This window comes from Bos indicus, chromosome 4, assembly GCF_029378745.1.
Source record: "Bos indicus isolate NIAB-ARS_2022 breed Sahiwal x Tharparkar chromosome 4, NIAB-ARS_B.indTharparkar_mat_pri_1.0, whole genome shotgun sequence".
Taxonomy (NCBI): Eukaryota; Metazoa; Chordata; class Mammalia; order Artiodactyla; family Bovidae; genus Bos; species Bos indicus.
Window position 1 is genome coordinate 77,331,146 of NC_091763.1, and position 26,635 is coordinate 77,357,780.

Genomic DNA, 26,635 nt, shown 5'->3' on the forward strand with positions numbered 1-26,635 from the left:
AGTGTGCACACCTGGTTTGGGAGGCTCCTGGGTGGCTCTCTGCCAGGGAGGTTGGACGGTGTGGTGTGTGGAGTGGTGGAGACCCGGGCCGGGCAGGAGGGGTCCTGTGCATGTCCTCGTGGGGGTGTTAGGAGTCTGTGGAGGGAGGGCTCTCCCCCCTCCCCATGTGCACCTGCGTCCCCTCTTGAGGTCCAGGTCGAAGCAGGCCTTCAGAGGAGAAAGGCGGCTGGGTTCATTGCGTGCAGTCCCCTGTGTATGTGCGCGCGGCAAGGGAGTCGCCAGGAGGCAGCGGAGAAGTCAGCTCAGGGAGCCAGCGGTTGCCCATGTGCGTGGCCCCAGGCGCCTGGGCGCGGGTGCGAGTGCCAGCGCAGCAAGTGCAGGGAGAGGGTGCGGGTACGAATGCCGGGAGCAGGAGCTGGTGCGAGAGCGTGTGAAGGGCGCGAGTGCGGGTGTAGGTGCAGGCTCAGGGCTCAAGTGCGTGTGCGGGTGCAGGGCGCGGATGCGGGTGCGGGGCGCGTGCAAGGAGCGGCGGGCGGGGCGGGCGCGGCGGCGGCGGCGGCGGCGGCGGCGGTGACAGCGGCGCCCGCGCTCCCCGCGCGTAGGTGTGCGGCGCGCTCCTGGCGGGGACGGAGCGCGCAGATCTCGCGTGCGCTCGCCGCCCGGCGCAGCCCAGCCCGGCCCCCGCTCGGCGCCGCGAGCCGAGGTGTCGCCCGCGCCCGCGCCCGTGTCGCCGCCGTGCCCGCGAGCGGGAGCCGGAGTCGCCGCCGCCCGAGCGCAGCAGAGCGCACGCCGAGCCCGTCCGTCGCCGCCATGGCCACCACGGTGACTTGCACCCGCTTCACCGACGAGTACCAGCTCTACGAGGATATTGGCAAGTAAGAGCTGCGGCGCGTGCGGGCCGAGCCGGGGACCCCGAAGGGCGCTGAGCTCCGAGGGCGGTGATCCTGGAGACCCAGACCCTCTGCGCCGCCGGGTCCGGGCGCACTGCGGCCCCGCGCGCCCCCGGCTGCTCCCGGCTCGGGGCCCGGAGCGCACGGCCCCGCGCGGCTTCGACCCCCGAGCCTCGGGGCCTGGCCGCCGGACAGCGGCGCGTGCGGCCCTACTGGGCCCTGTCCGGCACGATCGCCGGACCGGAGGCCCCGGCTCGAGGCGCGGGGCTCGGCGCAGCGGGGGCGGCAGCAGGTGTCCCCGGAGCGCCCGGCAGACGTGACGCATTTGGCGGCGGGAGGTCAGAGAGGAGCCGCGCGCGGTTTCGGCCGCTGGGCCTAGAGCGCGGGGGAGGGGGCGGCCCTGGCCCGGAGTGTCGTCCCTGGAGCGGGCCACGTTGTCCCCACCCCCACCGGGCGGCCGGGCGCGGGGGCGGCGGGACCTGCTCTGCGCCTGCTTCTCCGCGTGGCTTCATCTACGCGGGGGGTGCCCGTTGCGCTCCGCGCCGCGTGGGAACAGCCTGTGCTGTGGGTCCTCAGGAGATTTGGGGTTCTGAAGGCTTTCCCCCCAGATCCTCCTGGAGAGAGGAGTCTGGAGAGCTGGGGGCTGAGGTCAGGGAGCTGGGATCAGGTCACAGGGGTGAAGATGAGGAACTTGATGGCCTTCAGGGTCGTGGGGGTGGGAGGGGGCGCAGTTCCGCAGAGTTATTTGCGGGGAGGCAACAGGACGGACTTTGAAGGCTCTTTTCAGGTCGGGCCTCGTGGAGGGAACAGGTGGCTCCTGGGCTCTGCTCACCGATGTGAGCCGTGTAGGGCCCTAGTCGGGGCTCTGCCGCCGGGCTCTACCCCGAATCTGATCGGGGGCTCCTCTCTAGCCTGGGAGTCTCCACTCTGTGAATCAAGGTGGCTTCACCTGGCATCTCCTGGTCTGGCTCCAGAACTCCTGAAATCCCTCGGTTCCAGCCTGGCGGCGGCCAGAACCCCACTCTCCTCCATCCTCCCCCATCCCTCTAGCATGGTGGGGGCGCTGGTGAGGTTTCCTCTTACACCTCCAGCGGCAGATCCCTTTTTCCCTCTTTATTAAGAAACGTCTGTGGTGATACCTTGTGTTGGCGAGGGATGCTGATCATTGATAATTGTGGGTGAGAGCTGGGAGGAGTGTGGGGGCGTGTGAATTCCCCAGCTCTCCCTGCACGTGGGGGAGGATGGCAGTCAGGCCTGTGGGGCTGAGGAGTGAAGGAATGGAATGGAGGAAGCCCATGATGGGGTCGGAGGAGGCTGGGCCCTGGGGACTCAGAAATTCCTCGGCCCTCAGGTGGGGGCTGGTTGAGTGCCTGTCCCCAGGGCAGGGGGACCTGGAGAGCAGAGCAGAGAAGCGGGGGAGGGGTCCAGCACCCAGATTGTGTATACACCCGAGGCCCTGAGGAAGCTTCCAGGGCTTGTCTGGGACCAAGCCTGTGAGGATAGGGTGATGGGCTGGTGGTTCTCAGATGGGGACAAAGCAGGGGGCGGCAGTGGGAGGAAGGTCACCCCATTCTAGAGGACCTTCTTGTTGTTCCTCTGTGCCCAGGCCCTCACGCCAGGCACCCTGCGTCCCCTTTGCAGAAGTGCCTTTTCCCGTTCACCCCATCTCCTCTGCCTGAAGCTGGCTCCACGGACCGCTCCTTCACTTTTCTGTGAACCTCTTTGGGCCAGCGGCCCTGCAGGGTGGTCGTCCCAACCCCAGGGCTCTAGTTCCAGGGGCCACAACTGGTTATCCTGGCTGCTGCGATCCACACCAACACTGGGGGATGGAAGTCCTTGGGATTGCCCTCAGGGAGGGTGTAGAGGGGGGTAGACCCTGCAGTGGAAGCCGGGCTCCCCTCCTGTCAGCAGGAGTGTGAGCCGTTGTGGAAAGGGAGCCGGGGCCTGAGGCTTGAGTAGGTGAGGAAGCGTGGCTGTTGAGGAGGACCAGGGGCCTGGGAGAGGAGGGGAAGGTACCCCATCCCATGGGCTGGCCCAGCACCCCTTGGCAGAGCCTCCAGGCACCAGGCCCACTGAGGGATGCCCAGGGGCCTCTCATAGCCCCACTGGGTGGGGAGGAGGCCGGGCCAGTGCAGGGGGAGCTGCAGTGGGGCAGGTGTCAGGATGGAGGGTCAGGCACTGGGGCCACCGCCTCCGCCCAGGGCTGGGGTCCTCAGTGGCCATGTCGGCGGTTGTTGACAATGCCTGGCCTGCCCGACGCTCAGTTGGTATTGCTTCCTGGTCCAGGTGGATGAGTCCAAGTTTATTTAAAGATGCAGCCCCTGGCACCAGTCAGGCGACACTGAGCTCCCTGCCCGGGAGGGGCTGGGCCACAGGCCCACAGCTGCTCGCGTGACATGGCCACTGGACTGTCCCCTTCCTGCCCCGTCCCTTCTCTAAGTTGTCGTCCCCTCCACCGCCCGCCACTGTCTCTGTGTGGGATCGGCCCTTGGGGGCCTGGGCTTTGGGTTCAAGGGCCAGCAAAAGCTGTTTTCTGGGGTTCTGCCCTTCCTTGCCTGGCCAGGGCACGGCTCTCCAACACCAGCATACAGGTAAAGAGCCTTAACTTTGGCTTTAAGTTACAGACAGTTATAGATCAAGGCTGCGGGAACACTCAGCCCAACACTGAACTGGCCAGCAACATGGCTTAAAAATGTTTCATATTGTATAGATTTTTTTCAATGGAAAGAACTTCCAGGAGTAATAAAATAAACACTTGTATCCCTTCTACCTGGAATTGGAAACTGTTTCTTCTTTTGTCATTTTGGCTTTCAGTTCAGTTCAGTTGCTCAGTCCTGTCCAACTCTTTGTAACCCCGTGGACTGCAGCACCCCAGGCCTCCCTGTCCTTTAGAGTTCTTTAAAAAAGACATCAGAAATAAAGCCTTACCAAGAAATGTTAAGTAACCATTCTCCGCCAACAACTGTGATGTGTTCAGATTTATCCTTTTAGACTCTTGGTTCATTTGCACACAGATAGAGTCACAACTAACATACAGGATTCTTTGGGGGTGCTTTCTTTTTAACTTTATATAAACATCTGGAAACTTGCGCTTTCCCGCAGCTTAGTCTTCTGGGCATCTGTGTGTGGGGACGCTGTCTGGCCTTTCGCTGCTGCTCTGTGTAGTGACCGTAATACCTGTAGTACCTCGTGTTCCTCTCCTCGTGGCAATCTCCGTGTTGCCAGTGTTTCTTCCAGTCCCACCGTGGGTTTGCTGGTGCCCAGGTGCGAGGGTTTCCTCAGAGTTTGGCTCTGGTGGTGGGGGTGCCAGTGGGGGTCTGGACATTCTCCATGTCTCCCCTGGGCCCACTCCCCCACAGCCCCTTTCCTGGGCTTGGTGCTGACCTCCTTGTCTGGCTGTTTGTTGAGTAGGAATTTTGTGCATTTTGTGTTCAGGCTCCCGGAGCTTAGACTCTGGGGAGTCATCCCCTTTAAAATCTGAGTGATCCCCCTCTCCAGGAGAAAGCAGCTCCCACATGGCTTTGGATGTAATTCAGGGGTTCGTGGACCCCTCCCCTTGAGAGAAGGTGAGCCCCATTGTAACAACCTCTAAGTGGCGCATCACTTTGAACGCCTGATTTTATTTGATTCGAGTTGCTCGGGAACCCCCCCTCATACTCCCCCTTCCCATTTTATAGACACACAACTGCAGCTCAGAGAGAGTGGACAATATGCCCCCGTCAGCCAGGAAAGCCCCCACTCCCAGTCCAGGGCACCCCTGTCCTTCCCAGCTTCCGCCGAACCTCAGGCAGGCCCCGAGCTGACCTTGGTGTGTCCTTGACTCTATCCAGTGTGCCCCAGTTGGGGGAGAGCAGATCTTGTCCTGGGGTGTGACCCCTCAGGGGGAGGGTCATCACCATCCACCTTCTGTGCTTTCTTGATGTCCTCTCCACTAGCCACCAGCCTGCTTGGTGGTTAATAGATAAACTCAGGAAATTCAGAGCAAATCGATGGTGAGCCTCCTGAGCGCCAAAGCCTGGTTGCCAGGAAGAGAGGACTCGGGTGGAGGACTCATCACTATGTTTGCTTTCTCCCGCCCTCACGCACATCGGGTACTTCCTGCCCCAGGACCTTTGCCAGTGCTGTTGCCCCCTCCTCTGATGGCCCCACGCTCATCCCCCTGGCCATTCCCTTGGAGAGGTTCTCATGCCCGCTTCCTGCTCCTCCCCCACCTAGCCTCTCCCTGCTTCTGTCTTCCCCTGTCGCTGGGCACCATCTGACACAAAGGCGGGTGGGTGTCTGGCCTGCCCACAGTGGAGTTTCCTGCACGCGTGAGGAGGGGGTGAGTGACCCTGCCAGTGGCTTCTGCCTGCTGGGTGGCCCCCAGGGTCGGAGTCCAGATGCCTAATGTAGGGTATTTAGAGAAGAAGTCGCACATGTTGAGGCTGCTGTGAGATGCACATGAAGGTGAGGCTAGTTTAGTTACTATTGAACGGTATTTTTATACCATAACCTACTTTGCTGAGAGCTAAGAATATATCTTGCGCTTGCTACCTGCACTCTTTCTCTCCTGGTAACAGTCGCTAGCAATTAAATGGTGCTTATTACATTAAGGTGCTTGATCTGTGAAATAGGTACCGTGATCACTCCCAGTTTGGAGAAGAGGTGCCTGAGACTCAGAGACACTCCACACGGGGCTAGGGTTTGAGTCCAGGCTGTTGACTAGAATCTACTTTCTGCTTCTCTCAGAAGCTTGTGACCGTACGCCATTCTGTGTTTTTAAAAGGCAATTATTCCGCTCTCTCACTCATGGCCCGGTTGTCCACTCATGGTCCACTCTGCCCCTGGGCTCCTCAGGGTCTCACTTGTCCTTAACAGGCTGCTCACTGAGCCCTCTTTGTGCTTTTCCAGCACAAGGCATTGCCCTATGGCTCCTTTTTATAAAGACATCATTTCCTATGGTTGTCCCTCTGTGACAACCAATACTCTACCCCCATTTGGGGCCAGCAAGTCTTATTTGATTTTAATGATTAAATAGACAATAGGGATAATATCTTAAAAGAAAAATCAATACATAACTATGTGCAGTAAATGTGACTCCTTCACCCTCAAGTTTATTCATTCCACAGAGGAACCTGGACTGCCTGTTTTAATGTTAGTATAAGGATATGTGTGGTATATATATATATATGTACACATTTGTATACATGCATATACGTTACACACACACATATATATGGTTTAAAAACACAATGGAATCACCATATATGTGATTCTGCAGTTTGTTTGCTTCTAACACTTTTTCATGATGATCCGTCATGTCAGAGACTTTTTTTTACAGATAAGTGCCTGCCAGTTCTCTTAGAATCAAGAGATGGATGTATATATGGTGGCCTTATTTTTAAAACCCCAAATGGAGACCCGTTCTCTGACAAGCAAGACAGAGGGAAGAGAGGATGCTGTGTTTGAAACAGGGGCTCCCAGGGTTATGAGGAGGGCATGATCGTGGTGGATGAAGGAGCACTTTTCGGTGGGGTCCTGGGTTGGGGCACAGGGGTCTTGATCAAAAAGAAGCCAAGAACGTATTCCTCTCCTTTTTTTTTTTTATCTGAAGGATCCCCCAAGAGCCTAGGCAAGAGAGATGCAATGTTGGATTTTCTTTCTTCTACCTAAAGTGAAATTCTATCAGAAATGATTCCCTTAGAGAGTCCACATTGAGTTGCCTGGAATTTATCAAGTGCTTTAATAAGAAAGACCAAGTGGAGGTGACATGAACAGCGTCTGCTCCCTGGAAACATCTTGTCCCTCCCACTGCTCTCTGAGGCCACCTGGTCCAAGGCAAGAGATGAGGCCTTTCTGGAGATCTCAAATATATTTTCAAAATTTTTAATTCCTTCTCTCTCCCTGCCTCAAAATGGAATCCGATTTAGTTATTTTTAAAGCATCTTTCACAGCTGCAAGTCACTTTGTTAGTGTAGAAATGTAAAAATGCATTATGTATCAACTTGGTTTTCCAAAAATTACCATATTGGCATGTTACAGAGAAATGTATATTTTATTCATATAAAGATCTGAATCTATTTAAAATGAAAACATCCTTATTGGCAGCTAGTGGTGTTCCTAGGTTCATAACTTTTGGGTGGCCTTTGTCTCCTAGGTTAGAGGGTCACTAGGTCGTTCAGTGGCCAAAACTCCTGGTGGACTGTTTTTCTTTTTTTTTTGCATTGACATAATGATCCTAAAATAACTAAAGTTATGCTTCTTTGTTAAGCCAGATACAAGCTTTTGTTGAATTCAGGAACAGATTGGCAATAGCTGGGCATAGATTTAAGAACATTTTTTGGAGGATACATAAACCATGCTGTTCTACAGGCCTAATTTGAGAACCACCTTTTTTCCCTGCTTTATGAACAGCGAGTGAGCCCTGAGGGGAGGAGATGCTGTGACCATTCCCACGAAACCGGAAAGGTGTCCTGTTTTTGGATGTAACATCCTCCATGGTGTTGGGCATATCCAGGTTGGTGCCTGTTTCTGTTGAAGAGCCAAGGGCAGTTCCTGCCTCCCTGTCGCTCAGCCCACACTGAATTCCAGGGCTTAGAACCATGCCCAGTGCATAGTGGTGCCCGACAAAGTGGCTTCTGTCACCCAGTAAAAGATGGGGGCCCTGCAGGTGGTTGGGGGCAGGAGGTGCTGGTGGTCTTGGGTGTCTCAGATGCCTGGTCTGAGTGGTCACCTGTCTTGTCACCTGGTGAAGGGTGGCATGACTTGGGTGCTGGCCACAGAGCTGGATGCCAAGGGGTTGAAGCATTTCGCCCATTTCTTAGTGAAGTTCTTCATGTGGCTTTTGTTCTTGTACACTGAGGTGCAGCCTGATTTTCAAAGCCCTTGGTTTGATCTGAGACATCTGTTAGGGGCTTTCCGGGTGAAGAGTCCTGGTTTAGTTGGGAGCAGTACCTGCTGAAGAAGGCGATTAGGGTGGTGCATCCTAGCCCCCGGCTGCCTGTAGACCCCACCCCAGACCTGCTGAATCAGACCCGAGGAGAGTGGTTGCCCCTCAGTGGTGGTCAGTGGGCAGCACAGACTCAGACCCTGCAAGGGGCCTCTGTGCCCAAGGCCAGGTGCCTGCGCCCGCTCCCTCCCTGGGCTCTGTAAGAGCCTTACTTGACCACGCATTTGGAATTTGCCTTCCTTTTTTCAGACACTCGATATTACCCCCTGACCCTATCCAAGTCATCTGGAGCAGAGCTTTCTAGAAGAAACAAAACTTGAGCCACAAATGTCAGGCATATGTGTAATTCAAAATTTTCTGGTACTTGAAAAAACCTAAAAAGAAACAGGTGAAAAGAACTTTAGTAGTGTATGTATTTAACTCAGTTTATCCAAAATATTGTTTCAACATATAGCCAATACAAAAATTATTGTTAAGCTATCTCAAATTTAAAAACATATTGTTTTTGAAATCTGTTGAGTCTTTTTACACTTACAGCACTTCTCAGCATGGATCTGCCACATTTCAGGCTGTTAGGGCTACACACCAGCAGTGGTTACTCTATTGGAACTCACATGTTTAGAGCTTTAAGATCATTCCTGTTATTATTATTGTTACTATTTGCAACTTTCCTGGTTTATTTTGCTTTACTTCAGATTCCTTCATGCATCCAGCAAATCTGCCTGCACACGTGTCATTTGCCAGGCATTTTCTGCATGCTTAGGAAACAGTGAACAAAGTTGAGGGTGCCTGCTTATACTGATGGGAGAAACAGGTGGTAAATCCTAAACAAATTGTGTGATGGGGTAGAAGGTGATTTATACTTCAGATTTTGGATTAAGGAAACTCAAGAATACCAGTTAGCAGGAAGGTTGTAGTTATAAAAACAGTGGTCAGGCCAAGAAAAGGAGAGAAACCTCAAATTGCCAAAATCGGGAATGAAAGAGTGGACATTACAACTAATCTTATAGAAATAAAAGGCTGATAAGGGAGTCCTATGAATGACTGTGTACCAAGCGAAAGGTAGCCTAGATGAAATGGACAAATTCTTAGAAAGACAAACAACTGAAACTGACTCAAGAAGAAATGGAGACTCTAAATAGACTTGTAACAATTAAAGTGAATAATTAATAAATTTTTAATGTCCCCCCAAAAAAGTCCCTTCAGTCCAGATAACTTCACTGGTGAATTCTATCAAATGGTTAAAGAAGAATTAATAACAATCCTTCACAAACTTCTCCAAAAAATAGAAGAGGAAGGAATTCTTCCCAACTTACTCCGTGAAGCCAGTAACTACCCTGATACTAAGGCCAGAGAAAGACATCTTAAGACTACAGACCAATATTCCTTTTGGATACAGATGCAACATCCTCAGCAAAACACCAGTGAAACAAATCTAGCAGCATAAAAAAGGGTTCATTATGAGCAAGCAAAATTTATTCCAGGAATAAAAAGTTGGTTCAAAATACAAAATTCAATCAGTGTGTTATGCCAGATTAACAGATTAAACAAAGAAAGTGTATGATCATTTCAATAGATGCAGACACAACGCATTAACAAAATCTAATACCTTTTCCTGCTAGAAACACTCAACAAACTAGGGTTAGAAATGAATTTTTTCAACTTGATAAAAGGCCTCTATGAAAACTCCACAGCTAACATATTTAATGGCAAAAAACTGAATGCTTTCTCCCTAAGACCAGAAATAATCAAGAAAAGAGTGTTCTATTCAACATTGTACAGGAGGTTCTGGCCAGGACACTTAGGCAAGAAAAAGAAATAAAAGGTACCCAGATAGGAGAGGAGTAGGTAAAACTACCTCTTTTTACAGATATCGTGATCTTGTATAGATAAAATCCCAAGGAATCCCTGAAAAGCTGTTAGAACTAAAAAATGAATTTAGCAAAATCGCAAGATACAAGATCAAGATACAAAAATCCAATATGTTTCATTACACTCCCAATGTTCAACCCCAAAATAAAATTAGTAAAGAAAATTCATATTTTAACAGAATAAAATACATAGTAAGAAATTTTTAAAAAGGTAGTACAAGAGTTGAACATTGAAAACTACAAACTACTGTTGAAGAATATTCAAGATCTAGATAAATGGAAAGATGTTTTATGTCCATGGAACTGAAGACTTAATATTGTTAAAAACGCAGTATATGCCAAACTGATCTATAAATTCAATGTAGTACCTATTACAATTCCAGCTACTTGTTAAAAAAGAATAAAAAATTAGAAATTAAATTTGTAGGGAAATGTAAGGGGTCCAAAAGAGCCAGAACAATTTTGAAAAAGAACAAAGTTGGAGGATTCCTACTTCCTGATTTCAAAACTAACTGTACTGTTATACCAATCAAGTCAGAGCAGATATTGTCTGGCATAAATGTGGGGATAGTGTGACTAAAGGATAAACACATAGATCAGTGGAATAGGACTGAGAGTCTAGAATAAACTCATATATCTATGGTCTGTTGATTTTTTTTGACAAGGATGGCAAGACAATTCAATGGAAAAAGAATAATGGTTCCTTTAACCAGTGGACAAGTGGGCATCCACGTGCCAAAGGATGAAGTTGGAACCCTATCTAATGCCAGATACGAAAGTAGATAGGACTTCCTTGGTGGCCCATTGATAAAGAATCCATCTGCCAATGCAGGGGACATGAGTTTGATCACTAGTCTGGGAAGATTCCAGATGCCATGGGGCAACTAAATCTGTGTGCCACAACTACTGAGCTCTGGAGCCCACAAGCTGCACCTCGTATGAACCCATCACTGCAACCACTGAAGCCCCAGCAACCTGGAGCCTGTGCTCTGCAACAGGAGAAGCCGCCGCAACGAGGAGCCCATACTCTGTACCTAGAGAGTAGCCCCCACTCGCCGCAATTAGAGAAAAAGCCCTTGCAGCAACAAAGACCAAGCACAGCCAAAAATAAATAAATATTAATAAACAAACTTTAAAAAAAATAAAAACAAAAAAGATATATTAGTGATCAGTAAGCACACAAAAAGATGCTCAACATACTTATCTCAAAATGGCCTAATTGTAGGAGCTAAAACCAAAAAATTCTTGGAAGAAAACTTAGGAGTCAATTTTTGTGAACTTCGATTTGGCAATGGTTTTTTTGGGTACAACACCATAAAGCACAAACAACAAAAGAAAAATAAATTGGACTTAATTAACATTATAAAAACTTTTGTGCTTTAAAGGACACCACCAAGAAAGTGGAAAGACAACCCATGGAAAGGGAGAAAATATTTGCAAATCATATATCTGATAAGGAACTTGTATTTAAAATATTTTAAGAGCTTACTACCTAACAGTAAAAAGACAAATGACCTAATGAAAAAATGGGCAAAGGACCAGAAAAGATATTTCTCCAGAGAAGATATACCAGTAGACAATAAACATACAAAAGGATGCTCAACATCATTAGTCATTTGGGAAATGCAAATGAAAATCACATTGAGATCCCACCTCATTTCCACTAGAATGAGTAGAATAAAAAAGACAATGTCAAGTGTTGGTGAGGATATGGAGTTGGAACCCTCATGTGTTACCGGTGGGGATGTAAAATGGTGCAGGTGCTCTGGAAAACATTCTGACAGTGTCTCAGATTGTTCCCTTCCTAGGTATGTACTCAAGAGATATGAAAACACGTTCCCAAAGACATACAGATGGACAGTAGACACATGAAAAGATGCTCCGCATTGTTAACTATTAGAGAAATGCAAACCAAAGCTAAAGGGACTTTCGGAACCTGCCAGCCAATGCTCAGGGGTCACAGTTCAATTCCTGGTCCAGGAAGCTCCCACATGCCATGGGACAATTAAGCCTGTGTGCCACAACTCCTGAGCCCATGTGCCACAGCTACTGAAGCCATGCACCCTAGAGCCCGTATTCCACAATAAGAGAGAAACGACTGACGCTAGTCCATGCACAGAAGAGAAGTGTAGCACCTGCTCACTGCAACCAGAGAAAGCCCTTGAACAGCAAGGAAGACCCAGCACAGTCAGAAATACACACAACTTGTTAAAAAATCAAAACTTCAGTGAGGCATTGCCTCACACTAGTCAGAATGGCCATCATCAGAAAATAAATGTCTATAAATAATAAATACTAGAGTGAGTGTGGAGAAAAGGGAACCACACGGTTGGTGGAAATGTATTGGTGCAGCAATTATGGAGAACAGTATCAGATCAGATCAGATCAGTCGCTCAGTCGTGTCCGACTCTTTGCGACCCCATGAATCGCAGCACGCCAGGCCTCCCTGTCCATCACCAACTCCTGGAGTTCACTGAGACTCACGTCCATCGAGTCAGCAATGCCATCCAGCCATCTCATCCTCTGTCGTCCCCTTCTCCTCCTGCCCCCAATCCCTCCCAGCATCAGAGTCTTTTCCAATGAGTCAACTCTTCACATGAGGTGGCCAAAGTACTGGAGTTTCAGCTTTAGCATCATTCCTTCCCAAGAAATCCCAGGGCTGATCTCCTTCAGAATGGACTGGTTGGATCTCCTTGCAGTCCAAGGGACTCTCAAGAGTCTTGTCCAACACCACAGTTCAAAAGCATCAATTCTTCGGCGCTCAGCCTTCTTCACAGTCCAACTCTCACATCCATACATGACCACAGGAAAAACCATAGCCTTGACTAGACGGACCTTTGTTGGCAAAGTAATGTCTCTGCTTTTGAATATGCTATCTAGGTTGGTCATAACTTTCCTTCCAAGGAGTAAGCGTATTTTAATTTCATGGCTGCAATCACCATCTGTAGTGATTTTGGAGCCCAGAAAAATAAAGTCTGACACTGTTTCCACTGTTTCCCCATCTATTTCCCATGAAGTGGTGGGACTGGATGCCATGATCTTTGTTTTCTGAATGTTGAGCTTTAAGCCAACTTTTTCACTCTCCACTTTCACTTTCATCAAGAGGCTTTTGAGTTCCTCTTCACTTTCTGCCATAAGGGTGGTGTCATCTGCATATCTGAGGTTATTGATATTTCTCCCAGAAATCTTGATTCCAGTTTGTGTTTCTTCCAGTATGGAGTTCCTTAAAAAACTGAAAATAGAGTTACCATAGAATCCAGCAATCTCATTCCTGTGCATGTATCTGGAAAAGATGAAAATTCTAATTAGAAAAGATCATGCACCACAATGTTCATAGCAGCATTGTTCATTATAGGCAAAACTTGGAAGCAACCTGAGTGTCCACTGACAGATAAATGGATAAAGAAGATATTGTACATATGTACAATGGCATGTTACTCAGTCATGAAAAAGAATGAAATAATGCTATTTGCAGCAACATAGATGGGCCTAGAGATTATCATACTGAGTGAAGTCAGACAGAGAAAGACAAATATCATGTGATACTACTTATGTGGTATATGTGGAATCTTAAAAAATGATAAATGAACTTATTTACAAAACAGATGCACAGACAGAGAAAACAAACCTATGGTTACCCAGGGGGAAAGGAGCAGGGGAGGGATAAATTAGGAGTGTGGGATTAACAGATACATACTACTATGTATAAAATAGATAAACAATAAGGACCTACTGTATAGCACAGGGAAATATTAATATATTTGATATCTTGTGGAGAAAAAAGCATACATCTGCACAAAAACTTGTTCATAACAGCATTATCCACAATAGCCAAAGAGTAGAAACGAACCAAATGTCCATCAACTGATGGATGGATAAAGAAAATGTGTTATTTCCACACAATGGAGAATTATTCGTGCAGAAAAAGAAATGGAGTACCTTATGAGTCAGCTTGTGGTGTCTGAGGGCAGGGCCCACAACGCCATGGCCAAGACACAGTGTACCATCCCCCGGCTCCCTCTACCCCAACCTTGGCGCCATCTCACCCCGGGACACCTGTCAGCATGCCCAGAAGCAACTGAGAGCTGCCTGGGAGCTGGAGGCTGGCATGAGCTAGACAGTGGGGGATGAGAGGCTGGGAGGGGAGACCCACAGACCTCACCTCGTACTCTGCCAAGTCTTGGTTGGTGTTTCATTTCCCACAGCCTGGACTGGCTTTGGGTCCAGAGTGGTCTCAGAGTGGACACAAGGCCATGATGAGCAACAAGAGGCCGCACCGCAGCCCGACCCCTGACCCAGACCGTGCCCCTGGACACAGCTCCTGAAGGTCCCATCCTCTCATCTCTCACCTGGCCCTGACTGGGGGAGGAGGGTTATGCCGGATGGGTGCTGGAGGGTGAGGCTCCTCTGGGAGCAGGAAGGGTGGGTCCCAGTGGGTGGGGTGATGGGTGAGGGTGGAGGAGGAGGACAGGCTGTCAGTGCGATTGGCAGTGATGGGAAGGGCTGGAGTAGGGGTGGAGCCCAAACCCCAAATCCCCGGCTCTGTGATTCCGGGAAGTCTAGTTGCCTCCTTTCTGGGCCTGCCCTGTGCTCCTCCTTCCTGCCTTGGTCCTCCCCCTCACCTCTCCTTACCTCCTTCTCTTCTCCTTGGCCCGTTTTCCAGGCTCCCATGTCTCCCACTCCTTCTGTCCCCTGGGGCACCCCTAGGGCAGGCTGTAAACCCTGCTGGCCTCATCCCCAAATCCCTGGCCGAGGAAGGCCCCAGAAGTCCAGGAGCTGGGAGTCCCTAGGAGCAGGGCTCGGCTGGGAATCCAGAGGCCAGGTGCCACACGGGGTGAGTGTCCTCCCACTCTTTGTGGAGACCAGGCGGGGACGGACCCTGCTGGAACACCTCAAGCTCAGGGTTCCACTTTGAGGGACCAGTAGGTGCCCTGGCTTCAGAGCTCTGGCCCTGGTGTTGATCCGTGTGCTGGGGCTCTACTTGTTTCTGTCCTGAGTGGTCCCCTTGGGACTGTACCATCCATGATTCCTGGACTGGGATCTGGGTGCTGAGGCCAGGGCCCCGGCAGTCTTGTCATTCCAGCGTGGAGTGGGCTCCAGGGTCCCCTCATCTGTGCCCCTTCCTTCCCTGAGGGTCTCTGGCCCCTCGGGTCTGGGCGGGGCCATGGAGCAGCAGAGAGACTTCCAGCTTGCTGACTGTGGTGCCTGAAAGGCGGTGCTTTTCACGATTCCTCTGTGGCCTGAGAGTGGGCACATTCGTACACTTGCATTTTTATTTTCTGACCCATGAACAAATGCTCATCTTGACTGATTGCCTGAGGGACATACGGCCTAGGACAGCCTGTCTTGTGGGAGTTAAGCTATCTTTTCTGCTTCAAGTTTAGACTTTTCTTCCGTTCCTCCTTCATCTGTGTACAGGCTCTTCCTGGTATGGAGACCATTGGGCATTCCCTTCATTTTGCTGGTGGACCTTGTGGAGCAGGGACTGGGGGCTGGGTTGGTCCATCCATTTCCCTTCTCCTCTCCTTTCCTTACTTAAAGGATGCTTCAGGGTTTCTCCATAAAGAAGGCTGAGCACCGAAGAATTGATGCTTTCGAAGTATGGTGCTGGAGAAGACTCTTGAGAATACTTTGGACTGCAAGATCAAACCAGTCAATCCTCAAGAAAATCAACCCTGAATATTCATCGGAAGGACTGATGCTGAACCTGAAGCTCCAATACTTTGGCCACCTGATGCGAAGAGCCTACTCATGCTGGAAAAGACTGAGGGCAGGAGAAGAAGGGGACGACAGAGGATGAGATGATTGGATGGCATCACCGACTCAACAGACATGAGTTTGAACAAGCTCCGGGGTATAGTGAAGGACAGGGAAGCCTGGTGCGCTGCATTTCATGGGGTCACAAAGAGTTGGATGCAACTTAGTGGTCACACAACAAAGGGGTCTCTCCTGAGGCCGTCCTGAGGTTGCCTTCTCTGGCCTGCCCGTTCTCAGGCTCCTCCGCCGGGTTGAGCTGTCATCTGAGTTTCAGTCCCCTCTGCTTTCCCGTCTCCTGCATCTCCCAGCCCCGACGGTCAGTACAGGCACTAGGTGGGGGTCTGGGTCTTGCTTTCACTGGGGACTTCTGCGCATCACCTCTTGGAGTGTGCGGGGTCTTCACCTTGCTTCCCCATTGGGGTGCTATCTGTGTGGAACCCCTGCACAATCTCCAGGTTCCACTGTGCCTAAGTCAGTCTGGGGCTCCCAGGTGAGTGGACACCGAGGCCTGGGCTCTGTGTGGCAGGGGCGTTGAAGTGGGTCCTTACCAACAGGAGGGGACAGTCACGAGTGTATTCTCTTGGGGATAGTGGGTTGGTGCTGCACCCCTGGGCAGAAGGGTCCCCTCTCAGAGCCTCAGTCTCCTCATCTGTGAAGGGGGTGTGTCATTGTGAGGTCAGTCACACAGTGCAAGGAGCTGACTACGTGGCAGAGAGGGCAGAGCCCATGCCCAGTCTGGAGGCCTCTGGTGCTTCAGCTTTCTCTGCACTGTCTCTGAGGCCAGGGCCTGGGAGGAGGGGCCGGGGTGACCATTAAGGAGGACACAGCCCAGAGCCGAAGAGGGGGCTGTCCAGGACACCATGCAGTGCAGTTGGCATTGTGGACCAGCCGCTTTTCTGTGCCCAAACTAAGGAGGGTGGTTCCAGGCCAGGTGGGACAAGGAGGACATCCACGGGCAAGGCATGCATTTCCTGCCCACTGGGTCGTCTCTGCCCTGGCCTGGCCCACAGATCAGGGACCCTGTCTGTGCCTGGCAGCACTGAGCCGGTCACAGCTGTTCCTTTCAGCTCGTGGTTTTCTGTCTGGGGTTGTTATGCTTTTTTTCTCTAAATGTTCCTTGTTTGTCAGCAGAGGTAAGGTATGGCACGTGGTTCTAAAGGCACTCCTTTTGAAAATTTGACTTTAAAGTTAGCAGGACAAGTACCAGTCTCTTTTATTTTTTTTATTAGTGATTTCTTAGACATACAGCTACATATCCTACCAGTCTTCCTTTTTTTTATTGTGGTAAAATATATATAACACAAAATTTACCATCTTAACCATTTTTAAGTGTGTAGTTCAGCGGTGTTCAGTATATTCCTGTTGTGGTGTTACCATCACCACCATCCATCTCCTGAACATTTTTATCTGATAAAATGGACTCTGTCCCCATTAAACATCACAAACTTCCCTTTCCCCCAACCCCTGGCACCCCCTGTTCTACCTTCTGTCTCTGAATTTGACTGCTCTGAACATCTCATGTAAGTGGACGCGCACAGCATTTGCCTCTTTGTGTCTGACTTATTTCACTCAACATACTGTCCTCAGGTTTTACGCATGTTGTAGCACGTGTCAGAATTTCCTTCTTCTTTGAGGCTGAATGATATTCATTGTATGGATGGACCACATTTTGCTTATCCATTCACCTGTCAATGGACACTTTGGGCCTCGCGGCTGTTTTAAAGGACATAATGCATGGTCTCCTCCCACTGGCCACGACTTCTCAACACTGGGCTGTGTGGCTTGGGCCACCGTGTAATCTCTCTGGGTTTAGTTTCCCCCTCTATAAACCAGGAAAATGAAAAGTGAAAGTTTTAGTCTCTCAGTCATATCTGACTCTTTGCGACCCTATGGACTGAAGCCCACCAGGCTCCTCTGTCCCTGGAATTCTCCAGGCAAGAATACTGGAGTGGGTTGCCATCCTCCAGGGATCTTCCTGACCCAGGGTTTGAACCCAGGTCTCCTGCATTGCAGGCAGATTCTTTACCGTCTGAGCCACCAGGGAAGCCTGATAAACCAGGAGGTTTGGGTCAAATGACCTTCTGGGGTCCCTTGTGGCTCCGTGAATTGACTCTGTGGAAATCCCATTTCCTTCCTCTGAGACTTGCCGCAAAGCTCACCTGTCAGATGCTCGGGCATCTGTGAGCCAATCACACAGGTATTTGCGTTCCTGGAGAATACAACCTAAGGAGGATGAAGTCTGATTGACCCGAAACATAAAAGAAAAACAAGTCCCTAGAGCTTTAATGGATATGCCCACCCCTTCCAGGAAAAAGGAATCAAATGGCCACGAAGCCCATCTTCCTAAGTTCCAGATCCTGTTGGGTCTGGGCCACCGTGGGTGGTGAGTTGCCGTCTGTGTTCAGAGCATCTGTCCAGGCAGGCGGTGCTGCTCCCATGCCCGCCCAGATGCCCTGCTTCCCGCCAGGGCCACTGAACCTTCCAGTCGCTGTCCCTCCTCCCTTATCTGCTCCTGCTTGTCCTCCGTGAGCTGCGCAGCCTCAGCAGTAATTTCAGGCCCCCAGGGGGTTGACTCAGTTCTGTCCCCATCGGTGACTGCCTGGCACTGTGACGAGTGGGGTGGACGTGGCTTTGAAGAGCTGCTTTTGAAGGTTGCTCTGTGGGCCGCTGGCTCACAGACCCAGGCTGGGAACATGGTCCCAGCTGCTGCGGCTGTGTGTGCATTCAGCGGTCCCATGGCTTCTGAATCGGCCCTTGGTCTGTCGACGGTCACGCAGGGAGGGCAGCCACGTGGGCTGCTTTCTGGGCTGTACCGGCCCTTGCAGTGGTGCTGGGTGCATCCAGCTCTGGGGATGCTGGCCGGGTTCCATGGCCCTCCAGGGTGGCCCCTGAGCATGAAGGTAGCAGATGGAGGCACAGCTGGAGAGGGCCCTGGGCTCAGGTTCTGATAAAGGCATCTTAAGAGCGCAGTGGCCCTGAAGTGATGTCAGTGTCTCCAGATCAGGACAGGCAGCCTGAGGTGGGCAGGTGGGCTGGCCGGGACCCCAGCAGGGCAGATGTGAGCTGCTTCTCATCGGAAACTCCTGTACCAGCTTCCTTGGTGCCTCTGCCGGACCTTCCTGGGCCCACTTGGCCTGGCCATCAGTGGAGGGCTGCTGACCATGGAGATTTCTGGGGGCACACAAGGCCTCAGCCTCTAGCCTTGAGGGTTCTGACACTCTCAAATTCAGATTTCCTTTTGAACCAGAAACCTGAGGGTGTGAGCTTTTCTCCTCAGGGTTTGCATGTACACCCCCCACCACAGAACCCCTTTCCCGGGGCAGCAGGTCTCTGCATCTGTGGGGTGAGGCGGGCAGGAGCTCCCCAGAGCCTCCTCACTGACACCTCCATGGCCACACAGTTTGGTCATCTTCACAATCAAGGGGACTTTTACTTCCTTCCCATAATATGTTCAATGCTTCTGAAAATACCAAAATGTTTACAATTATTTGGTGGTGGAACAACTTGGCCCTCTCTGTCCAAGTGTCAGTGAAAGGGAGGCCCATGATGTGACACCCTGCCTCTGTCCAGAGCACCCCAGATGGCTAGACCAAGGGCAGGCGTGGGTGTCCAGGTAGGGCCAGGGCCCTCTCTCTGAGCTGGTTTTTCTGATGGAAAACAGGTGAAAAGTCCATAATGGTTCTGGGAACCTCTATGGTCACTGGTGTCTGATAATTCAGGGTGAGTTGACTTCTGCTTGCTGGGCACTCGAGGGGGACATCCAGGTACCCCAGGTGGGGCGTGGGGCCGGGAGTAAGGAGAGGAGGCCAGAGACCCAGGACGAGAGCCTTAAGTGGGGTGCTTCCTGCACACAAGGTGGTGGAGGCCCCAGGCCTCTCCAGGCCTGGATGTGGCTTCTTACTGCCCTGCCCGCAGCTTGTGGCCAGCTTCCCTTGACAGGCTGGAATCCTGTGCCATCGAGATTCTAGGGGCCAACAAGTGCAGACCCAAGCCCTGCCCTTGAAGCATCCCAATTTATTTCAGGGACCGACAAAAATGTGCCTTGCTACCTTTCTCCCAAGCGTGTAATAAGTCTCCTGCTCCTTGCAGGTGGGCCCCGGAGGCTGCATGTGGTGAGGAAGGGTTGCCTTCACATATAAAGAGGTCCTACAGGTCAATAAGAAAAGAGCTAAAATTCCAACTGAAATATGGATGAAGGACCTAAGCAGGCAGCTCACAGAAGATGAAATGGAAGTTCTTTCAGGTGGCGAAAACATGAATAGAAATGAAACCAAAGCCACTGCTCTCTTGTCCCTGAGTTCACCTCGTGCTTCAGGTATGAGATGGTTTTTCCGGGTGACCCGTGGGCTGATGAGGCCACCTTGGTCAGTCTTCAGGCTCAGCTACCCTGAAGCTGATGAACAGAGGGCCTGGGCGTGGGTGGGCCGGGCCGGGCTGAGGCCTCTCAGTGTGGGCAGGAGAGGAATTCTAGAGATGCGGGTGCCTCCTCCTCCAATACTGAGCTGTGCAGTTGCAGAAGGCCTTGCTTACCCCTCCTGCTCCTTCTCCTATTGTCCTGTCAGCACATGCCCAACCCCCCCACCATGCATCAAGTGGGCCTTAACTCTCCCATTACCTGCTCCCCCCAACACCCTCTGCAGAGGTCACTGCAGGGCACAAGGCCAGGTCCAAACTGCAGGCTCTGCCCTGGCCTGGTGGGAGGAGGGGGCCCCAAGCATCAAAGGGTCCAAGGTGGTCCAGGGCCTCCCTTCATCCTATCCCTCCTCTGTCCTTGTTTTGGTCTTTGCTTAATGCAAACCCTCAACTTGAGTCATCTGGGGAGCTTGCTGCTAAGGATTGTACCTGAGAGAAAGAGGGAGAAGGAGAGGGTCAGACACCAACACAGAGAAGGGGAGGTGGGGTAGGCGAGAGCAAGGAGCATGTAGGCGTGAGCCTCATCCCATAAGAGGCCCAGGAATGGCGGGTGCCCACCGAGGCGGCATATGACAGGTTGGATTTGAGAGGAGCCCTTGGCGGAGATCAGCTCTTACCTTGGGGCCCTCTCTTGTCCTGGGACAGCCTGGACTATCTGCCCTCAGGAGGCCTCTGGCCTGGCCAGGACCTCATCCCCCCCACCCCTTTCCCCACATTCCACACCATCCACAGAGCAGGAGGGGAGCGGTGCCCACCCCTTTCCCCACATTCCACACCATCCACAGAGCAGGAGGGGAGCGGTGGCATTCCCTGTCATAGTCCCCTCTCTAGGGACAGCTGATCAGTGTTAACAGGGCCGGGGGTATCCTGAGCCATGCTGCTTCCCCATTCCTGTGGTGTAAATACACCCAGGTCAAGCTTGACATCACCAGAACATTTGGTTTTGTGTAGCTAGTAAGAGCCGGCCTGTGAGCCAGACCCCTGGGTAGAGTCGGGGGGAAGGCAGCCCCTGAGCCTCGGCTCTGGCCACACACCCCCAGCCCTTCCTCTCCCAGACGCAGCTTCTCCTGCTCCTTCTCTGCCCTCGATGGAATATTCCACGCATCCCCACCCAACCCCCTTTCTTTCAGAGCCAACAAAGGGCACCTGGTAGGTGAATGTGCAGGAAGGGTGGGCGGCGGTGCTGGCTGGCGGTTTAGTCGCTCGGTCGTGTCCGACTCTTGCAACCCTATGGACTGTAGCCTGCCAGGCTCCTCTCTCCATAGGATTCTCCAGGCAAGAATACTGGAGTGAGTTGCCATTTCCTTCTCCAAGGGATCTTCCCGATCCAGGAATCGAACCTGGGTCTCCTGCCTTTCAGGCATATTCTTTACCAACTGAGCTATGAGGGAAAATCAAAGGGAGGTCTGCGTTTCGGTCACCTCTGCCACCCACAGTGCCACGGGCTCAGCAAGGCATTGGTGCCCCACCCTTCCCATCTTCCACGGGGGTCCTGAGAGCCAGGGGACAGACACTTTGGAAACTGTAGAGGGCAGTCCTGGGAGCTGTCGGGGCTGGAGAGTCTATGACAGCCCCAAGCAGCCTTCTCACGTTGTGCAGGTCCTCGGTCACGCTGGAGTGTCAAGGTTTCGATGTGACTGATATACTGGTATTTTCCTTAGGCTTTTCCACATGTGGTTAAAAAAATCCCCCAACCCCAATGTCTGTCATAAAAATACTTAATTTTCCTCTTTATACTTCAAAAGAAGACTGAATGGACTCTTTTTTAGAGCAGTTTTATGTTTACAGAAATATTGTATGGAAAGTAGAGAGTTTCCATATTTACCTCACAGCCGGGCCCCAATTCCCTTTCCTATAACCATCTCCCTTCGGACGTGGTACACTTGTTACAGCTGGTGACCAGTACGGCTCAGGATGCTTTTTATAAAGCATGCAGTTAATATTAACTGAAGTCCGCAGTTGCCGTGCTCACTCTGTCGCACAGCTCTAGGGTTGACAAAGATACAATGTCGTGTGCCTGTCACTACAGCATTTCAGGTCCTCTGTGCTCCTTTGTTCATTCCCACCCCCCGACCCTCAGAGTCCCAGACAACCACTTCTTACTGTCTCTATAATGTTGTTTTTTCCAGAATGTCATGTAGTTGGAATCATACAGTATGTCCTCTTTTCAGATTGGCTTCTTTCACTTAGTAATATGTTTTTAAGATTCCCTCATGTCTTTTTCTGGCTTGATAGCTTGTTTCTTTTTAGAGAGAAATAATACTTCATTGTTAGGACATCCCAACGATGTCCATTTACCCATTCATTCTACGAAGGACGTCTTGGTTGCGTTTAAGTTTTGGCAGTTATAGCTACTGTAACCATTTGTGTGCAAGCTTTTGTGTGGACGTAAGTTTTCAACTCCTTTGGACATATACCAAGGAGCATGCTTGTTGGATCATATGGTAAGTGTAGGTTTCGTTTTTTGGAGACTGCCAGACTGTCTTCCAAAGTGGCTGCACTGCTTTGCATTCCCACCAGCAGTTAATGAGAGCTCCTGTTACTCTACATCCTCACCAGCATTTGGTGTTAGCAGTTTTTTGGATTTTCTACATTCTGATACATGTGTAGTGGTATCTCATTGTTGTTTTCATGTGCGTTTGATGACATATGATAAGGAGCATCTTGTCATATGATTTTTTGCCATCTGTATACCTTCTTTGGTGAGGAGTCTGTTAAAGTCTTTGGCCTATTTTTAATCAGGTTGTTTGGTTGTTTGTTTTATTATTATTGCATTTTAAGAGTTCTTGATATATTTTGTATACAAGTCTTTAATCAAATATGTGCTTTGCAAATTTGCTTAACTCATCTTTCAAAGAGCAGAAGTTTTTTATTCTAATGAAGCCTATCATATCAATTCTTTCTTTCATGGATCATGTTTTTGGTGTTTTATCTGAAAAAATCATTGCCAAACCCAAGGTCACCTAAATTTTCTCCTATGAGATCTTCTATGACTTCTGTAGTTTTGCATTTTACATTTAGGTCTGTGATCCATTTTGAGTTACTTTTTGTGAAAGGTGTGAGGTCTGTGTCTAGATTAGTTTTTTTGCATCTGGATGTTCACTAGCTCCAGTACTGTTTCAGATTGTTCAGGTTGCTATAGCCTGGCTATAGCATCCATAAACTGGGTGGCTTATAAACAACACACATTTATTTCTTACAGTTCTAGGAACTGGAAATCCAAGATCCCGGCTCTGGCGGATTCAGAGTCTGGTGAGAACTTGCTCCCTAGATGGTCATCTTTATCCTGTGTCAGAAGGGGTAGAAAGATTTATCTGGAGTCTTTTTTATAAAGCATTAGTCTTGTTAATGAGGGCTGTGCTGTCATGACCTAATCACCTCCCAGAGGCCTCACTTCCTAATACCATCCCACTGGGGTTAGGATTTCAACATATGAATTTGGTGGTGGGGGATGGGGAGGGGATGGACACAAACAAATATTCAGTCCATAGCAAACTTCATTTTTTGAAAAGACAGTCTTTTCTTCTTTGAATTGCCTTTATTTCTTTGTCAAAAATTTGTTTACTGTGTTTGTGTGGGCCTACTTCTAGGCTGTCTGTTCTGTTCCATTGATCTACTGTCTATTCTTTTACCAAATCACACTGTCTTGATTCCCATAGCTTTATAGTCTTGAAGTCGGACAGTATAAATCCTCTACATTTGTTCTTCTCTCATCAATATTATGTTGGCTATTCTGGGTGTTTTGCCTTTCTGTCTGCTATACTTGATCTGAACCAAAAGGTTGAGAAGTGATTTTTGCCTCTCCATATAAACTTTAGAATTTGTTTGTCAATAGCCATAAAATAACTTCCTGCAATTCTGGTTAGGATTACATTGAATCTATAGATCAACTTGGAAAGAACAGACATTCTGACATCAATCTTCCTTTTCATGAATATGGGATATCTCTCCTTTCATTTACTTCTTTTATTTCATTCATCAGTATAGTACATATTTTGTAGAGTTATACCCAAGTATTTTATTTTTTGGTGATAATGTGAATAATATTGCATTTTTTATTTTAAATTCACCTACTTTCTCACCAAAACTATGATATTAGTTGAAGATTTTTTTGATAAATGCTTGTGGTAGACTGAACTGTGTGTCCTCCCAAATTCATAGGTTGAAGCCCTACCCTCTACATGGCTGTATTTGGAGATAGGTTCTTTAGGAGATAATTAAGGTTAAAAGAGGTCATAATGATGGGGCTCTAATCTGATAGGATTGGTGTATTATAATGAAACAATCTCAGATATGCAGATGATACCACCCTAATAGCAGAAGACAAAGAGGAACTAAAGACCCTCCTGATGAGGGTGAAAGAAGAGAGTGAAAAAGCTGGCTTAAAACTCAACATTCAAAAAACTAAGATTATGGCATCCAATCCCATCACTTTATGGCAAATAGAAGGGGAAAAAGTAGAAGCAGTGACAGATTTTATTTTTCTGGACTCCAAAATCACTGCGGGCAATGACTGCAGCCATAAAAATAAAAAACGTTTGCTCCTTGGAAGAAAAGCCATGACAAACCTAGATAGCATATTAAAAAGCAAAGATGTAACTTTGTTGACAAAGGTATGTATAGTCAAAGCTATAGTTTTTCTAGTAGTCATGTATAGATGTGCGAGTGGGACCATAAAGAAGGCTGAGCACCAAAGAGTTGATGCTTTCAAACTGTGGTGCTGGTGAAGACTCTTGAGAGTCCCTTGGACTGCAAGGAGATCCAACCAGTCCATCCTAAAGGAAATCAACCCTGAATATTTGTTGTCAGGACTGATGCTGAAACTCCAATACTTTGACCTCCTGATGCAAAGAGCCAATTCATTGGAAAAGACCCTGATGCTGGGAAGGATTGTAGGCAAAAGGAGAAGAGGGTGGCAGAGGATGAGATGGTTAGATAGCATTGCGGACTCAACGGACATGAATTTGAGCAAACTCCGGGAGATAGTGAAGGACAGGGAAGCCTGGCATTCTGTAGTCCATGGAGTCATAAAGAGTCAGACACAACTCAGTGACTCAACAACAACAAATGTAGAGTTTAGTGGTATTGAGTCTCTTCACAGCGTTGTATAACCATCACCAGTACCCATTTTCAGAACTTTTTCATTACCCCAAACAATAACTCTGTACCCGTTCAGTAATCTCAGTGCTTCCCACTGCCTTCAGACCCTACCACGTTCCCTGGGCTGGTGCCCACCCTCTTGTTTCCACTGGCTTTGCCACCTTGAGTCCTCCTGGAAGCTTCTCAAGGATGTCTATACCTGGTGGAACTGGGCCCTGAGGACTCCGGCTATGGCAGGGGTGGTGGTGGGTGGGTCTGGGCAGTATTGAGGGTGACAGAGTGAAGTATGAGGCCTGAGGGTTTAAGAGGAATGCAGTGTCATGGACACGTGTCAAAGTTGAGTTATACTCATCTGTGTGGGACTCATAAACTTGATGTGACTGTATAGCCTAACGATGATGACATTAATGCCTAAGAAACATGAAAGGGTTACCCTTCGTGGTCATTTACATCTAAACCTCCTTAGGCTGTAGGGTGCACCTTGTCATAAGCCTTCTGTGGTCAGGACACAGCACCTTCTCTGCTCATGGAGTGTTCCATCTGCTCTCAGCATTGTCAGAAATGTGAAGAAAACGTCCTCTCTGAAGTGACATTCCTGGCTCATCCACCTGAAACTCCACTCCCCAGGGTGTCCGGGAGGAGGGCTGTGGGGGGGCCCTCGATGCCCGTGTGGTTGGAGAGGGGGCATCCGCAGGGAGGGGTGGCCACTGTAGCCTGGGTGCTCTGTTCAGAGGGGCAGAGAGAAAAGGAGGCCTCGCGTGGGTTTTCTCCATCTGAGATGCGCCCACAGACTGCAGGGGCAGCACTGCTGTTCTCGTGTGTGGGCCGGCGTCCTCAGGGGGCGTTTCTGTCCTACTCTCGGCTGCAGCTGCAGACTGGAAGACCTCCCTGCCCTACCCTCTCTTGGCCCTCTTGAGATTTCTTTGGATAAAGATTGCTCTGATCAAAGAAGTTAGAGAAAGGCTGCACTTCACACTCACTAGTGGGAAATTCACAGCGCAGAAGTCCTGCAACAGAAAAGAAGGGGAGGAAGGAAGGGAGGGAGGGAGGAAGACACTGTTTAACGTACTGGTTTCTAAACGTATTTGCCCACAGAGCCCCCTTTGTACCTTATATCTGTTAGTATCCTGTGGAATTAATATTTGAGGATGGTAATTTGGGACATGTTTGCCTGGTACACACAGGGGCAGACTCCGACTCCCTAAGGCAGAATGGAGGGTCAGCATGTGCTGTGGGTTGAACTGTGTCTTCTTAAAATTCAGATGTGGAGTCCTAACCCCAGTATCTGAGAATATGACCTTATTTGGAAATAAGGTGGTTGTAGATGTAATTAGTTATGGTGAAGTGGATGATGGGCCTTCATCCAGTACGACTGTGCCTTATTTTTTATTTATTTATTTTGGCTGTGCTGGGTCTTCATGGCTTCATGGGCTATTCTCTAGTTACGATGCATGGGCTTCTCGTTGCTGTGGCTTCTCTTGTTGTGGAGCATGGGCTCTAGGGAGTGCAGGCTTCAGTAATTACAGCAGGTGGGCTCAGCAGTTGCGGTTCTCGGGTTCCAGAGCACAGGCTCAGTAGTTGTGGTTCTGCGGTTCCAGAGCACAGGCTCAGCAGTTGCGGTTCTCAGGTTCCAGAGCACAGGCTCAGCAGTTGCGGTTCTCCGGTTCCAGAGCACA

General features: G+C 49.8%; 1 protein-coding gene across 14 annotated transcripts in view; it reads left to right on the top strand.

The window, feature by feature from the left end:
- The first annotated feature begins 686 nt into the window (after positions 1-686).
- CAMK2B (calcium/calmodulin dependent protein kinase II beta) overlaps positions 687-26,635 on the top strand; it is a 92,517-nt gene continuing 66,568 nt past the window's right edge. For 5 of the 14 annotated variants that reach the window (XM_019958933.2, XM_019958934.2, XM_019958935.2 and 2 more), the window contains exon 1: positions 687-875. In XM_019958933.2, coding sequence (XP_019814492.1) covers positions 811-875 — 65 coding nt within the window. In that variant the 5' untranslated portion in view covers positions 687-810. Of the gene's footprint in view, positions 876-7,319; positions 7,387-26,635 lie in introns of those variants that run through there. The other 9 variants (XM_019958938.2, XM_019958939.2, XM_019958942.2 and 6 more) reach the window with 5 other exon arrangements.